Genomic DNA, 16,722 nt, shown 5'->3' on the forward strand with positions numbered 1-16,722 from the left:
AGAGGTATATTCAGAGGGACAGAGCCCTTTTACAATATGAGAATCCCAATCAATATATGGAAAGTTAAAATCACCTACCACATCATTATGTTTCTTACAACAGTCGGCCAGCTCTCTACAAATTTGTTCCTCCAAATCTCATGGACTGTTGGGTAGTCTATAACCCTAACCCTAATGTAGCCCCATTAATGTGGTCATACCTTTCTTATTCCTCAGTTCCACCCATATTGCCTTAGTAGGCAGCTGTCCAGCCTGTCCTGTCCGAGCACTGCCATGACATTTTCCCTGACATTTCACCTCTCCCCAGTTAATCCCTCCTATCACATCTGAAACAATGGAACCCCGCAACATTGAGCTGCCAGTCCTGCCCCTCTTGCAACCAAGTCTTGTTAATGGCTACAATATCATAATTCCATCTGTTGATCCATGCCTTGAGCTCATTTGCCTTTCCTATATTACTCCTTGCATTGAAATAGGCACACCTCAGAACATTAGTGCTACCATGCCCAACCATTCAATTTTTGTTTCCAAAGAGAGAGATGTTTATAGATTACCCTGTTGAGTCTCTAAGCTACTGGTGCCAATGACAATGCTGTCCTGGTGCAAGCAGGCACCCCACGTGACTCTTTTCTCCTTTATTCATTGCAGTATAGGAGAATGAGGATGTATATAAAATCACAAGGGCATAGATCAGGTGAATGTAAAGTCTGTTGGGGAATGACGAACAGGGGAATGCAGGTGACCAAACCAGGCTGAATTTCAAGAAAGTGTGAAAATTAGGCTCTGGGTAAATGGAAGGAAACAGAGGAGTTAGCACCCAGCAAGCCAGATGATAAACTACTTGGATTTCCAAATGGTTGGGCAATGGATTATTGCAGTTTTATTGTACCATCAAATCCCTTTGAAGGAAGAATGCTGACTTGTCAGCTTCTTCAAGTAGCAGTGCCTTAGGAAGGCAGGATCCATCATTAGGATCCCATCACCCAGGACCTGTCCTCTTCTCATTGTTACTATCGGGAAGGAGATACTCAGCATTTCAGGAACAGCTTCTTCCCCTCTGCCACCCAATTTCTAAATGGACATTGATCTCAAGAACACTACCTCACTACTTTTGTTTTGCACTGACTCATCTAAATATATACATACACACATTCATGCAAACACACTTACTGTAATTCAGTGTTTTTTCCCTCTACATTTATTTTTCATGTACTCCATTGTATTGCTGCTGTTTAAGTTAACAAGTTTCACGGCACATCTTGGTGATATTAAACCTGACTCTGATTACTTTCCTTGTGGGTTTCTCTGACTGGAATAGAGGCAAACCTTGCTCTGGCATCTGCTCAAACCACCTCATCACTGAGACAAGGAAAAGGAAGCCACCACCTAGCATCAGCTCGGAAAGGCCCAAAGGTTGCCTCTGAGGTGTCTAAGGAGAGGAAATAACATCAAAGAGCCTGAACTGACAGATCTTCAGTGCCAGCACTTCAGCACGGGAAGGTGACAACTACCAACCAACTACCCAGTGTAAATGTGAACATGCATTAAACGCTGGTTTCACCAAGTCATATCTGTATCCAACATACTAATAGTACATAATACTCTTGGCAGGCCTATGGGTTTTGTTTTTACAGGAATCTAACTGCAGTGCTCACCAAGAGGACAAAATGTTCACCAATTAAACAGTAGAACATATTCAAACTTTAAGAACGAAGACTCATTTTCATTCACCGCTGGATTTTTTGATTTCAGGATATCAGGTTTAACAGCATTCACAGTGAGCTGTGCTTCATCTTGACAATACTTGGGGTGCAAAGCTAAAGGAGCCCTCCAGCTCCGGAAAATCTCTGTTCACTGATGTCCAGTGTCAGTGCCTTGCTGTGGATCTCATTGATACAGCAGTTGCTCCAAAACCTCAGTGTATACATATCAACACGCTGCACAGTCGACACCAATTACAATGGATGACTTTTATCGGAACATTAATTCACCAGGTAGACTGGTGTTAAAGCCAACTTTTATTTAACAACCATTATTGGATTAAGTGTAAAAAAGAGAAGAGGTATCCATGGAATGTGATAAATGCCTTTCACTAGGTCATTAACAAGCCTTCTATGCACGTAAAAGCAATCTCCACTTTCCCTCAATATTTTACCTCAGATACATTTTGCAAGCAGCCAGCAGAGCCTCAGAATTTTCCAGTAAACTACAGTAAGTACCCAGAGCAGTCCCTGATAGACAGACCACTTTGTCTTGTTACTAATCCCATAGGACAGAGATGGCAGTTTGCCAGAAGGGCAAAATTATTCAAATAGGCAACACATTTTCTAAAAACTAGCCATTACCAAAACATCAAGTTTTCATGAAAAACTGAGAGGCGTAGATGTGGTGAACATACATATCTTTCTTCCCAGGGAAGAGGAATTAAAAACTGGAAAGCATGGGTTTAATGCAAGAAGAGAGAAGGATTTTTTTTTATTTTAGAGGAAGTGCGGAATAGGCCCTTACGGCCCTTTCAGCTGCACTGTCCAGCAATCCCCAAGCCTAATCCAGGGAACATTTACAATGATCAATAACCTACTAACCAGTACATCTTTGGACTGAGAGAGGAAACCAGAACACCTGGAAAAAAACATATATTCCATGGAGAGGACGAAAACTATGTCAGTTTTGTACTCCAAACTCCAACACCCCAAGCTGTATTAGTGTCACACTAACCACTACACTATCATCAAAGTTGCTGGTGAATGCAGCAGGCCAGGCAGCATCTCTAGGAAGAGGTACAGTCGACGTTTCGGGCCAAGACCCTTCGTCAGAACAAACTGAAAGAAGAGCTAGTAAGAGATTTGAAAGTGGGAGGGGGAGGGGGAGATCCAAAATGATAGGAGAAGACAGGAGGGGAGGAATGGAGCCAAGTGCTGGACAGTTGATTGGCAAAAGGGATATGAGAGGATCATGGGACAGGAGGCCCAGGGAGAAGGAAAAGAGGGGGGGAACCCACCCCTTGCCCATCCTCTTAAATTTGAGATCATTAAGAACCTTTTAAGTAGTGTTTAGGTGGGGTCCCATCACTGACTTCAGTAACCTGAGAAATCAAAGGAAGGAAACACCGCACCAGGATCCACATTAGTGATAAATGGGTGATGGATGATGATGCAAGCTTGTGGGATGATGGGGGGAATTACATGATGTAAAGGTATTACTCTGACTGAGAACTAAGGAGAGATCCCATGAATATTCTCAACATAGGCGATAGCAGTATTGTAGAGCATAAAGCTCAGATCATTGACTAATCTACCTAGGCCTGAAAACAAGATTGGGAATTTTCGCATAGAAGCATTTCCATATCCACAGCAAGTGTGCGTGAACAAGCGCAAGATAGGACTGGAAACTAAGGGCAGGTCAGCAGAACTCTGATAATCCAGAAACTAGAGTAATTCGATGGTGCTGGACTTAGCCAGCACTTCCCTCCACCTTTAATACTGACCATTTCCCCTCCATCGTTCTGCCCTTGAAGCGTTGACTGTCCATTTCCCTCTACACATGCTGCCTTGACCCACTGAGTTCCTCCAGTGCTTTGGATGTTACTCCAAATCTTCAGATCTGCAATCCCGTGTGCCCATATTTCTAGTTCACTTTGATTTGTTTGACACAGCAGTATAATCATTTTTTCAGTGAACCAGGGCAAGTTAAAGAGAGAACAGGAGAAAAAAGCCTTGCTGGTTTAGAGGGCACAAGGGATCAGGCCCAGGTCCTTTCCATGGAGGAGAAAGAATAATGCAATGTTTGATGGAATATCTCCACCACTTTATACTTAGTGATGCTGCTCAGAACAGGAGAAAAATACTCTGAATGTAATATGTAAATATATACTCCACTCTTATAAATGTCCTTAGGAGTTGAGTGTTAATGAGGTAGATGTAGCAGAGAGTAACCCCCGTGGTCTTGGTTTGAAATTATGCAGCTTTTCTCAAAAGTGAACTGAAGATCAATATTGAGGCTGTGATGCTGTATTGTTTTACTATGGTACAGCCAGCCAACCTGAATGCGGGTCCTTATCCTGAATCTGTGGAGCTTTCAATATTATGTTTTGGACTACAGATGTGGTAAAGTTGAGCTGACTGGATACATTTTTCCAAATGTAGGTAGTAAATCTAGTTACTGATCTAGGCGAGCAATCATGAAGCTGACATGTTTGTGTGAAAGTGTTTATAAAATGCCAATTGCCACAAGTTAAGGACAGAGATTCCCCATTGTTGGCTTTGCTCAACCACTAGATGGATTTCATGACATTGCTAATATTGAGTGGTCTAAACCAATTCTCAGTGCAGAAAGGTTACCTGGCAGCACAAGAACCATTTTAATGAGGAGGTTGGCAGGATGTTTAAAAAGTGTTCAAAGTGTTTTATTCCTACTTTACCTTTCCAAATCTTTCTCACTTGAAGTTCTTTTTTCACTTCATTTCTTGCTTTCTATCAAATTTCTCCAGTTCACTGCAATCATTTCTCTATTTCCAATGAAATTATTAAATCCCACCAGTTTAAGGAGATAATGGCTAGCCTCACCATTCAGCCTGGTTCCAGATGTCCAATGATTGTCTCCTTTCCAGTCTTTTCAGCAATATTCTTTGAGCTGTAGTGTGGGGTGTGAAGTCTAATGAGATGCAAATCTTGGACCGGCCTTTAGAAGCGCACACTTACAGATTTATAAACATCTCTGTGCTTGAACAGTGCTTGGGACTAGCTAAGTTTAGAATGCCCTGTATTAGGGGCTGGGAGGTTGCTATGGAAATGGGTCGTGTTTGCTTCATGTAACAGTGGAGATCACAGCCCACTCAAAGTATTTCTGACAACATGCAAACAACCTCCGTCAAGGTAAGCAGTGTTGGGAGCGTGAGGAGGAACACACGATCATACCTCCTTGCTCCTGTTAACTCTGCAGAAATCCAAGCAGGATGAGAAACAGGAGCAGAAATAGGCCATTCGACCCATTGAATTTGATCCCGGGGTCCGGAAGTTCAGGAACCAAGGGAAATATTTCTAATATTTTGCCCTCTTTTTATAGGCTCCCACACATTCATCCTAAAACAGGTGTCAGTTTCAGAATGAACTGCCAGGGTTGAAGGTGGAAGAAGCCACCCAAATTCTTTGTTCTGTTCAACTGATTTTTGTTGCTCTTGTTCCCCATCCCCACCCCTCACACCTCCATCACCCAGCATCTGGGGTCAGCTCAGTGATTCTGCAACATTGCTCTATCTGGGATCTCCAGCAGGAAATAAACATGGGGCAGTGCCACTTTCCACTGAGGCTTTCACTGCTCCCAGAGTTAACAAACCTTTGAAGACAACCTTCTTTTCAAGCTCTTTACTGGAGTTACAAAGGCAATGCCAAACAGCACACAGATAAACCACGAGACCAATATGACCTTGTGCTACGTAGTGAGCAGAGGGCCACCAAAGGAATGTCAATAAACCTCTGACCCTGGTCCACTTCCAAGACAGGCTCAAAATAACTCTTATAGCACACATGGGCCTTGGGCAAAATGCCTTCCCCCGATTAAATCGCAAGCTTTACTAAAATTCAATTGCAGTGCAAAGCAAAGCCACAAGGGCAGATCATCCTGCCCATCTCCAATGCTATTCCATTCAATTATCAGACCAATCTGTGATAGCAGAGGACTATACAAACCAAGGCCATAAGATATAGGAGCAGAATTAGGCCATTTGGCTCATTGAGTCTGCTCTGCCATTTCATCATGGCTGATCCATTTTCCTCTCAACCCTATTTACCTACCTTCTCCCCATAATCTTTCATGCCCTGACTAAATCAGCCTCCACCTGAAATACATCCAATGACCTGGCCTTCACAGCCGCCTGTGGCAACGAATTCCACAGATTTACCACCCTCTGGCTAAAGAAATTCCTCATATTTGTTCTAAATGGACATCCCTCTATCCTGAGGCTACGCCCTTTTGTCCTAGACTCACCCACTACGGGGAACATCCTCTCCACATCTGCTCTGTCTAGGCCTTTCAACATGCAATAGGTTTCAATAAGATTTCCACCCCCCATTCTTAAAAAAATCCAGCAAATATAGGCTCAGAGCGATCAAATATTCCTCACGTAAAAAGTCCTTCATTCCCAGAATCAGCTTCCTGAACCTCCTCTGAACGCACCCCACAGTCAACACATCCTATCTTACGTAAGGGGCTCAAAACTGCTCACAAAACCCCATTTGGTGAGGTCTGACCAATGCCTTATAAAGCCTCAGCATCACATCCTTGCTTTTATATCTAGTCCTCCAGAAGTGAATGCTAACATTGCATTTGCCTTCCTCACCGCCAATTCAACCTGCAAATTAATCTTTATGGAACCCTGCAGGACTCCAACATCTTTTTACATCTTGTATTTTTATAATTTCTCCCCATTTTGAAAAATCAACCTTTTCATTTCTTCTACCGAACTGTATGACTATACACAACCCAACACTGTATTCCATCTGCCAATTCTTTGCCCTTTCTCCAAATCTGTCCAAGTTGTTCTGTAGCCTCTCTGCTTCCTCAGCACTAGCTGCCCCTCCACCCCTCCACCTATCTTCTATCTTTGTATCATCCACAAACTTGGCCACAGAGCCATCAATTCCATTATCCAAATTATTCATATAAATGTAAAAAAACAGGAACCGCCCCCCCCCACGGAACACCACTAGTCATCAGCAGCCAGTCAAAAAAGGTTCTCTCCCCGCCCCCCACATAGTTTGTATCCTGCCAATCAGCCAATGCTCTATCCTTACTAGCATCTTTCCTGTAATACCATGGGCTCTTATCTTGCTAAGCAGCCTCATGTGCGGCATCTTGTCAATAGCTTTTTGAAAAACCAAGTAGACAACATCGACCGATTCTTCATTGTCAACCCTGCTTGTTATTTTGTCAAATAATTCCAACAAATTTGTCAGGCAAGCTTTCTCTTGAGGAAACCATGCTGACTTTGGTCTGTTTTTTCATGTGTCTCCAAGTACCCCGAAACCACATCCGTAACAATTGACTCCAACTACTTCCCAACCACTGACGTCATGTTAACTGGCCTATTTTCTTCTGCCTCCCTCCTTTCTTGAACAGTGAAGTGACATTTGCAATTTTCCAGTCCGCCAAAACCATGCCAGACTCTACTGATTATTGTAAGATCATTATTAATGCCTCCACAATCTTTTCAGCTACCTTTTTCAGAACCTGGAGTGTAGTCCTTCTGGTCCAGGTTACTTAACTACCTTCAAACCTTCCAGTTTCGCAAACACCTGCTTCCTATTAATAGCAACTGCACTCACTTCTGCCTCCTGATATTCTATAACTTCCGGCATACTGCCAGTGTCTTCCACAGTGAAGACTGATGCAAAATACTTACTCAATTAGTCTGCCATTTCCTTGTTCCTATTACCACCTCTCCAGCATCATTTTCCAGCAGTCAAATATCTACCCTCATCTCTCTTTTACTCTTCATATATCTGAAGAAACTTTTAGTATTTCTTTGATATGACCGGCTAGCTTACATTCATATTTCATCTTTCCCTCCTTATGGCTTTCTTAATTATCTTCTGTTGGAAATTCCCCAATTTCTCTAACTTCCCACTAATTTTTGCTCTATTATATGCCCTCTTATTTGCTTTCATGTTGGCTTTGATATCCCTTGTCACCCATGGTTGCGTCATCCTTCCTTTTTTTTTAGGATGTATCTATCCTGTGCCTTCCGAATTGTTCCCAGAAAATCCAGCCATTGCTATTCTGTCATCATCCCTACTAGTGTCCCTTTCCAATCATCTTCGGCCAGCTCCTATCTCATGTCCTTATAACTTCCTTTACTCCACTGTAATAACGATACATTTGAATTTATCTTCTCTTTCTCAAATTGCAGGGTGTATTCTACCATATTATGATCATTGACTCCGAATGTTTCCTTTACCTTAAGCTCCCTAATGAAATCCATTTCATCATACAACATCCAATCAAGAATAGCTGATCCCCTAGTGGGCTCAAGGACAAGCTACTCTACAAACCATCTCACAGATATTCTACAAATTCTCTCTATTGCGATCCAGCACCAACTTAATTTTCCAACTCTACCTGCATATTGAAATCCCCCATGACTATCGTAACATTACCCTTTTGACATGGCTTTTTTATCTCCTGTTATAATTTATGGCCCATATCCTGGCTTCGGTTCAGATGCCTGTATCAAACTCCCATCAGGGTCTTTCTACACTTGTAGATTATCAACTCTACCCACAAGAATTCTACACCTTCCGATCCCATGTCACCTCTTTCTAAGGATTTTTTTTTCATTTTTTTACCAATAGAGATATGCCAACCATTCTTTTTTTTAAATATTTTATGATTTTCTACAAACTACAACGTAGAAGAAAAAAAATCAATAGTATAAACAGAAGGATAATTGCAATACCGACAAAAATAGCAATAATACATGTCTTAACAAATGAGCAAGTCACCCATATTAAAAAACGAAAAATTAGAACAGAAAGCACCCAACCCACCCACTATCCAACTCCAAGCCAATCATTATATTATAAGTATAAATATTTGAAAGGACTTCTGAGATAAACTTTTATCATCCCAGAACTATATATTATAGTAAAAAGAGAAATGAATAATAATTTTAAAAAAGCAGCCTGCTACCTAATCAAAGAATCCAAGAAAGCTGGAAATGCAGGATCTGACTATCAAGGGTAGAAAAAAAAATACACCAATCAATCTATGTGGGAATTATGAAAATATTCAAGAAAAGGTCCCACACCTTATGAAACTTTATGTCCGAATTAAAAAGTGAATAGTAAATCTTTTCAAGCTCTAAACAAGACATAATATCCCTAAGCCATTGAGCATGGGTAGGGGGAAGTACATCTCTCCACTTAAGAAGTACTGCATGTCTAGCTAAAAGAGAGGCAAAAGACAATGTTCGTCATTTAGCCGGGATCAGACGCTTGTCAGTCTCAAGAAGTACCGAAAAGAGCGATCAAAGGATCAGGTTCCAAGTGACAATTTAATATAGAAGATAAAGTTAAAAAAACATCTTTCCAAAATTTTTCCAAAGTAGGACAGGCCCAATACATATGAATAAGGGAAACCTGACCTCCTTTGCATTTGTCGCACCAGGGACTAATATCAGGATAGAACTTCGCCAATTTGGTTTTAGACATATGAGCCCTGTGGATGACTTTAAACTGCAAAAGACAATGACGAGCACATAAAGAAATTGAATTAACTGACTTAAGAACTGAATCCCAAATCTCATCGGACAAAGAAAAACCTAAGTCATGCTCCTAAGCAGTTTTAATTTTATCACAAGGGGCTCGTCTGAGATTCATAAATTTGACACGAATAATAGAAATTAAACCTTTATCCAAGCGGTTCATTTGAAGAAACATTTTTTATCAGGTTGTCCAGGAAAATGTGGTATTAAAGGGCTATTGAAATGTCTACTTTGAAGATATCTAAAAAAGAGTATTCAGTAAATTAAACTTTGTAGACAACTGTTCAAAAGTCGCAAACCAATTGTCTATAAAAAGATCTTCAAAACGCCTGATACCTCTCCTACACCAGTCTTGGAATGTGGAATCCTGCATAGAAGGTTGAAGTAAATGATCGTACAGAATAGGACTAGAAAGGGAAAAACTATGAAGGCCATGATATTTTCTAAACCTTCTGCCTACCTGCCTGTCTTTTCAATACTACGTGTATTCTAGGATGTCAAGCTCCCAACTATAATCTTCTCTCAGTCACAAATCATTAATGACCGCAATGACATACCTGCCAAATTTCTAACTGTGCTACAAGATCATCTACCTTATTCTGTAAGCTGTGTGCATTCAAATGGAATACCTTTAGTCCTGTATTTGTCACCCTTTTCAATTTTGTCCCCTTATTGCACTGCAACTCATCCCACTGACTGCAATTTTGCGCTGTCATCATTCTCCCCTTCCCAACAGTCTCACTACATAATGCCTCTGCTTGTATACCAGCTGCCCCATTTCAGCCCTATCACTGCTGTTTTTCCCGTACCCCCTGCCAAATTAGTTTAAACCCTCCCCAACAATCAAGCTCCCCTAAATCACAGAACTGAATGAGTCATTGCTCTCTCTTGGAAAGGAATTGTATTCGGATGAGTTCTGGCTCACAAAGGATTGTCTTGGGTTTCAGCAGCTTATTTGAAAGGCTGTTTAGTGAAGCCATGTTAACTAAAGCGGATTATCAGAGAGCTCAGGTCACCACAGCCTCAGTCAAAAATGAAAGCCTGTACGTCATCCCCAATAGGAGGCACTGTGGCACAGCAGCTGCAAACAGAAGTACAGTGGGAGACAATTTACTTCCTCCTCTATTCTGTTATTCACTGAAACCACAGTGCGCAAATATCCAATTAATCAATTACCACATATACAGTACACAGAGAGAACGAAGTGTCAAACAGACATCACGTGCCATACACAACAAGAGCAGCAGTCAGTCACTCTGCTCCTTGCACCATTTATTATGTTCAAGGATGATCTACCCCAGACTTCAACATGCAGAGAGAGCAGTTAGAAGCTGACAAATATCAACTGCTTCACACAGCAGTTACCAGTCCCGGTCAACTCTCCCCTGAAAAATGCCAAGTATGTGCACATTGCATGTTAAGGATGTGCCAATATGGTCCGTGCCTGGCAAGAAGATACAATCAACTCCATTTACTCTGGCATTCTAAAACAAATTTACTCTACAAAGTCATTTTTCAAACATCTTAGAGAACAACTATTTAACAAAAATGTAAACTAACCACACTCAAAAAAAGTATAGGGGAGCTCTTCTTTGCAAATCTGCATCATGATTTCAGGTCAAGTGACTTCAGTGCAGGCAAATTCAAATGACAATGATTTCTGCACTGCAATTCAATAAGTTATAGGCAGTGCAAATTTAAAGTGTCTTCATTACAACTGTAAATAAACTCTTCTCCAGCTTGGGTACAATTTATTTGTCATGTATGCTGGGAAAGCACTAGATCCTTTTTCATTACCACTGGCTGTGGATCCTAATCTTTAGGTTTGGAAGTGACTATAAATATGGTATTGACCATTTTAAATTTGATATATATATGATGACTTTACATAAATGTTGATCAAATCGATAATGTATAATGGTGTGACATACAAGGTCATTTTTCTTTTAAAGGGATCCTGATGACTTGAGGCAAATTCTATGTTCATGAATTTAAATTGTGTAAATTATTTAAGGTATACAATGTGAGGGAAAACTCCTAACTGTTCCCTCCTGGCCACATGAATTCCTACCTCGAGCACCTCCTGATCTAAAACTTCCCAGCAACAGCCACAACATGATTCACAGGAATGAAGACCAGTAACTAGCCAGGGAGTGTGAGAGCACGAGAGCAATCACACATGCAGCTCCCACCCATACAGATGTAGGTACACATCCACTCATGGAGATACATACAAGTTCAAGGAAACAAACTGTGGGAGACTTGAAAATGCACAGATACACTGAGAGAGACACAGACAACAGACCAACTCAGCAGAAAACACGCACACACAGGGGAACATACAGTAGCACATTGAAGTACTGGGAGACATCCACACACGTACGCACACACACACGCACGCAGATACAGAAACATCAGCTAGGAGAAACACATCAAGGATAGACAGACACACACACACACACGAACAGAGAAACATATACCCACCCCAATTCATCGGGGGCACACAGCCACTAACAAAGGTTTTGGACAAAAACACTTGGAAACACTCGATCACACTCACTCACAAAGGCGCGCGCGCACACACACACACACTTTCAGACATACCTGTACAAACGCTCAAAGCACACAATCCCACACACTGACATGGAACTACAGAAAAAGAGAGAAAGAAAAACACACACACCCAAACATAAACACAGAGTTTCCCCCATTTTATAAACTTGCATTTCAGGGTTTTGATACTAAAATAACCACATACAAGATTTTGAAGTACTCTGTAAGCAGTTACTGCTGTGTATAGGAGTAGGAGATATACTCAGCAATGCCGGCTACTCCCAGAATTGCTGTATTAAACAATACGTGGACGGGGTTTGAAGCCACTATGCGTCAAATACTCAATCTACCAGCCTTATGATACTGAGCACTAATGGGCATTTTTTCATTTGCAGCTCTGTTCCCTGCCCCAAAGTATGCTGAAACCAAATTCCCACTTCATTTGAAGCTGTGACCCTTAAATCACCTCAGAGGGATGCCTTCGGGTACCATAAAGGCCTTTGGGGCCTTTATGATTGGTTTACATTTCATGGATCCCACTGGGGAAAACACAACGCTCCTTTTAAAAACTTAAAATGCAACGTGGAGGCTTTTCAGATAATCCCAGGTCCTGGGGAGGGAATTCTCCTCTTTGTATCTGTTGGACAGATGCAACCCTGGCAGGGACCAGAATATTGTCCAGGTCCCAACCCCGTGGCCAAGAATCGCAGATGCCAGCTCCAGTGTCCAGCTCACAAACTCCATCCACCTCCTCTGCTCCCCGGCTGCCCTTGTTGCAAGCTGAAAGGCGTTCTTGCTGTCCTGACATCTCACAAATCCCCCTTTGGATTAGTGATGGAGGAAGATGTGACTTGCAGGCAAATGCGTTTGAAATGCCTTGGGGGAGGCGCAGGGACGGGTTGTGAAGCCGATCTCCCCTAGAGACCCTCATTAGAAGTCTCATTGGAAGCAATGTATTAATGAATTTAGAGAGTGGCGACATTGAGGCACTCCTCAAACAGCTCAACAAGCATTTCGAAGGCACCCGTTACGATAATGAAGCTATCCTATATTCTATCCATTCTTCTCACTGCCAGCTAGAACAACGCTGGACAAATTATGGCTCCAAAAAACAAATTAATTTATTTTCGTGCTCTACAGATTCTTAAACAGATGCAAGCACCGCTTTCCTGATTCAGATCTGGCAGGTTGTATTAAACTAACAGGTTATTGCATCTCAGAAATACGATAAGGCAGCGAAAGTAAAACAATAGCAAGCACCATGAAATATTACAATTAAACACTAGATTCGTGCATGTTTGGAAGCACTGCACATTCTTTAAAGACGCACTGCTTCCGTGAGATTGAATGAGTGTCATCCTCATCCTGTCGACTTCCCGAACGCTTTAAACACCAATTGGAAGAGGTAGAGAGAATGATTAGTGTCAGAAGACAGGAGGGAAGGAAAAATACAGAAGGCAAATTTAATGCAACTTTGCTCATTACAGTAAAAACATTTCGATATGATGACTGTTCGCGTTGTATCGTCCAAACAATCGGAATTACTCAGGAAGCTGTTCCAGTGCAGTCACAGAAATTGTGCCCATTGTTTAACACGGTCGCCGGGAGAAGCTTCCGTTGTCCCACAAAACACCTGCCACACATTTATCACACCCAGATCCAGTACAGCACTTGCACAGGTATAGGGGAAAATCCCAATGAATGGGACATTTCATAGTCGCTCATCTGGGGGAGGACTCGATTTCTGGGGTGCAATCACAAACACTAACTGCTGTAATCTTGTGCTGGAATGTGCAGCTGCCCTGCCACGGCCGGCCGCCCCCTCCAGCCGCACACAACACAGGGACAACACGCAGGAGCCCGGTCTCCACCAAACTGCCCCATACAACGCACGAATGCTCAGCAGCAAGTACCAGGAAACGAAGAGAGATCGGGAGAGGAGCTTCGGCTGCAGAAGGAACCCGAGTAAACCGGTGACTCCTTCATTCATTCAGCCCATCACCTTTATGCATCTAGAAGGGCATTTTATAAGAACGCTGGCCTCCTTGGGCAACATTCGCTGCATTGCAGCTGCGAAGGGCAGATGGGGAGTTCGCGCCCTCAACAGCACAATGTGCAGATGCAAAATTCATTACTTTTACCCCTCAACAAGCAGAAAGAATGTCACTCTCCCTGTAAAGCTAAGTTGCAACTTTTTTCTGTTTTAAACATGCAAGTTTCACACCACTGCAAGGCTGCACAGGTAAGGGGCGGGGGTTACCTTCCACAGCAGCAACTGCAGGCAGCAGGCAGAGGAAGAGAAGAGAAGCCATGCTCTATCGTGCCCGGAGGTCTCTCGCTGATGCTAATATGTGTGCATGTATGTGTGCGTTGCATTGCTAGATGGGCAGCGAAGCGCTCCACTCACACCGACAGCCCAGCCCCTCCAATCGCCGCCTCCCACTACTCCACAGCCAACCAATCAGCATCCGCGCCGACCCACCACCACTCCTGACGAGCCGGGGCTGAGTGCAGGAAAAAGCCAAGTTTGCACAATTCTGGGCACTGCGAGTGCAAAGAAAAGTAAATGGCACTATCTAGTGGGAGCATAGAGTACTGCGCACTCAGTCCGCACTTCGCCAATTAGCAGCCTCCTTTCCACTTATTGTTCATGGTGATTATCGGAAAAGTCTGCGGATGCTGGACATCTGAACTAAAAGCATAAACTGCAGGAAGGTGGGTGGGAAGAGGAACAGAATCGGGTTTGCAGATCAACGGCCCAGCGACTTAGTTAAAGAAACAGTTAAAAAATAAAAGTTCGAGATTAATCCCAAAAACATTGGCAATTCCTTTCCACCACGGATGGTGCTCGAGCTGCTGTTTTCCTTTGGCAGAGTGGTTACTGCCCTAGATTCCTGCAGTTGCAGTGCCTTGCTTCTCCGTGTTAGAAATCAAACGTGTGGCTGTAAACTGGACTCGATCCAGTCCGCAGGCGCCGTCTACATGAAGTTTACAAGTTCTCACTGTGAACGAGTGGGCTATGGGTTTCTTTGGGCGTGGTGAAGGATTAATTATGTAAACTTTCTGTAAATTATCTCTTAGTGGCTGACAAAGGAATGAAAGGGAACTGGGTGGACATGTACCAGAAAACATGTTGCAAGTATGAAATTTTAGAGTTGTACAGCACAGAAACAGGCCTTTAAGCCCATCATGTCAATGCCAACCATCTTGCCCATCTACACTATCCTATTTTCCCACATAGGACTATATCCTTCAATGCCTTGTATATTTCTTGTCTGTCTAAATGCATCTTAAATGTAATGATTGTATCTAATTCCACCACCTTCTCTGGAAGCAGGTTCCAGATAGCAACCACTCACTGTGTAAAAGAGCGTTTGATAGCTCTGGGACTGTACTTGCTGGAATTCAGAAGAATGAAGGGGAATCTCATTGAAGCCTATCAAATATAGAAAAGCCTGTATAGAACGGACTTGGAGAGAATGTTTCCGATAGTGGGAGAGTCTAGGACCAGAGGACACAGCCTCAGAATACAAGGATATCACTTTAGAGCAGAGATAAGGAGGATTTTCTTCAGCAAGATGGTGGTGAATCTGTGAAATTCATTGCCACAGACAGCTGTGGAGGCCAAGTCACTGGGTATATTTAAAGCAGAGTTTGAAGGTTCCTGATTAGTAAGGGAGTTAAGGGTATGGGGGAAGGTAGTGGAATGGGGTTGAGAGGGATAATAAATCAGCCATAGTAGAATGTTTGAGCAGACCCAATTGGCCTAACAGCCTATACTGTTCATATGTTTATGGTCAAAAACAACAACTCCCTCAGATGCTCTTTAAAATTCTTTGCTCTCACTTTAAACCTATGACCTCTTCCTTTTGATACCATGGGGAAAAATTATGACTATTTACCATATAGAAACATAGAAAACCTACAGCACAATACAGGCCCTTCGGCCCACAAAAATGTGCTGAATATGTCCCTATCTTAGCAATTACTAGGCTTACCTATAGCTCTCTATTTTTCTAAGCTCCATGTACCTATCCAAAAGTCTCTTAAAAGACCCGATCGTATCCGCCTCCACCACCGTTGCCAGCAGCCCATTCCACGCACTCTCTGAGTAAAAAACTTACCCCTGACATCTCCTCTGTACCTACTCCCCAGCACCTTAAACCTGTGCCCTCCTGTGGCAACCATTTCAGCCCTGGGAAAAAGCCTCTGACTATCCACACGATCAATGCCTCTCATCATCTTATACACCTTTATCAGGTCATCTCTCATCCTCTGTCGCTCCAAGGAGAAAAGGCCAAGTTCACTCAACCTGTTTTCATAAGGCATGCTCCCCAATCCAGGCAACATCCTTGTAAATCTCCTCTGCACCCTTTCTATGGTTTCCACATCACCTGTACTGAGGTGACGAGAACTGAGCACAGCACTCCAAGTGGGGTCTGACCAGGGTCCTATATAGCTGCAACATTACCTCTCGGCTCCTAAATTCAATTCCACGATTGATGAAGACCAATACACCGTATGCCTTCTTAACATCAGAGTCAACCTGCGCAGCTGCTTTGAGTGTCCTATGGACTCAGACCCCAAGATCCCTCTGATCCTCCACGCTGCCTAGAGTCTTACCATTGATACTATATTCTGCCATCATATTTAACCTACCAAAATGAACCACCTCACACTTATCTGGGTTGAACCCCATCTGCCACTTCTCAGCCCAGTTTTGCATCCTGTGAATGTCCCGCAGTAACCTCTGACAACCCACCACACTATCCACAACACCTCCAACCTTTGTGTCGTCTGCAAACTTACTAACCCATCCCTCCACTTCCTCATCCAGGATATTTATAAAAATCACAAAGAGTAAGGATCCCAGAACAGACCCCTGAGGCACACCACTATGCACTTCTTGA

General features: G+C 42.7%; 1 protein-coding gene across 1 annotated transcript in view; it reads right to left on the reverse strand.

Moving 5' to 3' along the window:
- The window catches only part of LOC134345458 (ephrin type-B receptor 1), a 700,860-nt gene extending 686,567 nt beyond the window's left edge, over window positions 1-14,293 (reverse strand). The window contains exon 1 of the mRNA XM_063046149.1: window positions 14,073-14,293. Coding sequence (XP_062902219.1) covers window positions 14,073-14,124 — 52 coding nt within the window. The 5' untranslated portion in view covers window positions 14,125-14,293. The remainder of the gene's footprint in view (window positions 1-14,072) is intronic.
- Window positions 14,294-16,722: the final 2,429 nt, after the last annotated feature.

This window comes from Mobula hypostoma, chromosome 4, assembly GCF_963921235.1.
Source record: "Mobula hypostoma chromosome 4, sMobHyp1.1, whole genome shotgun sequence".
Taxonomy (NCBI): domain Eukaryota; kingdom Metazoa; phylum Chordata; class Chondrichthyes; order Myliobatiformes; family Myliobatidae; genus Mobula; species Mobula hypostoma.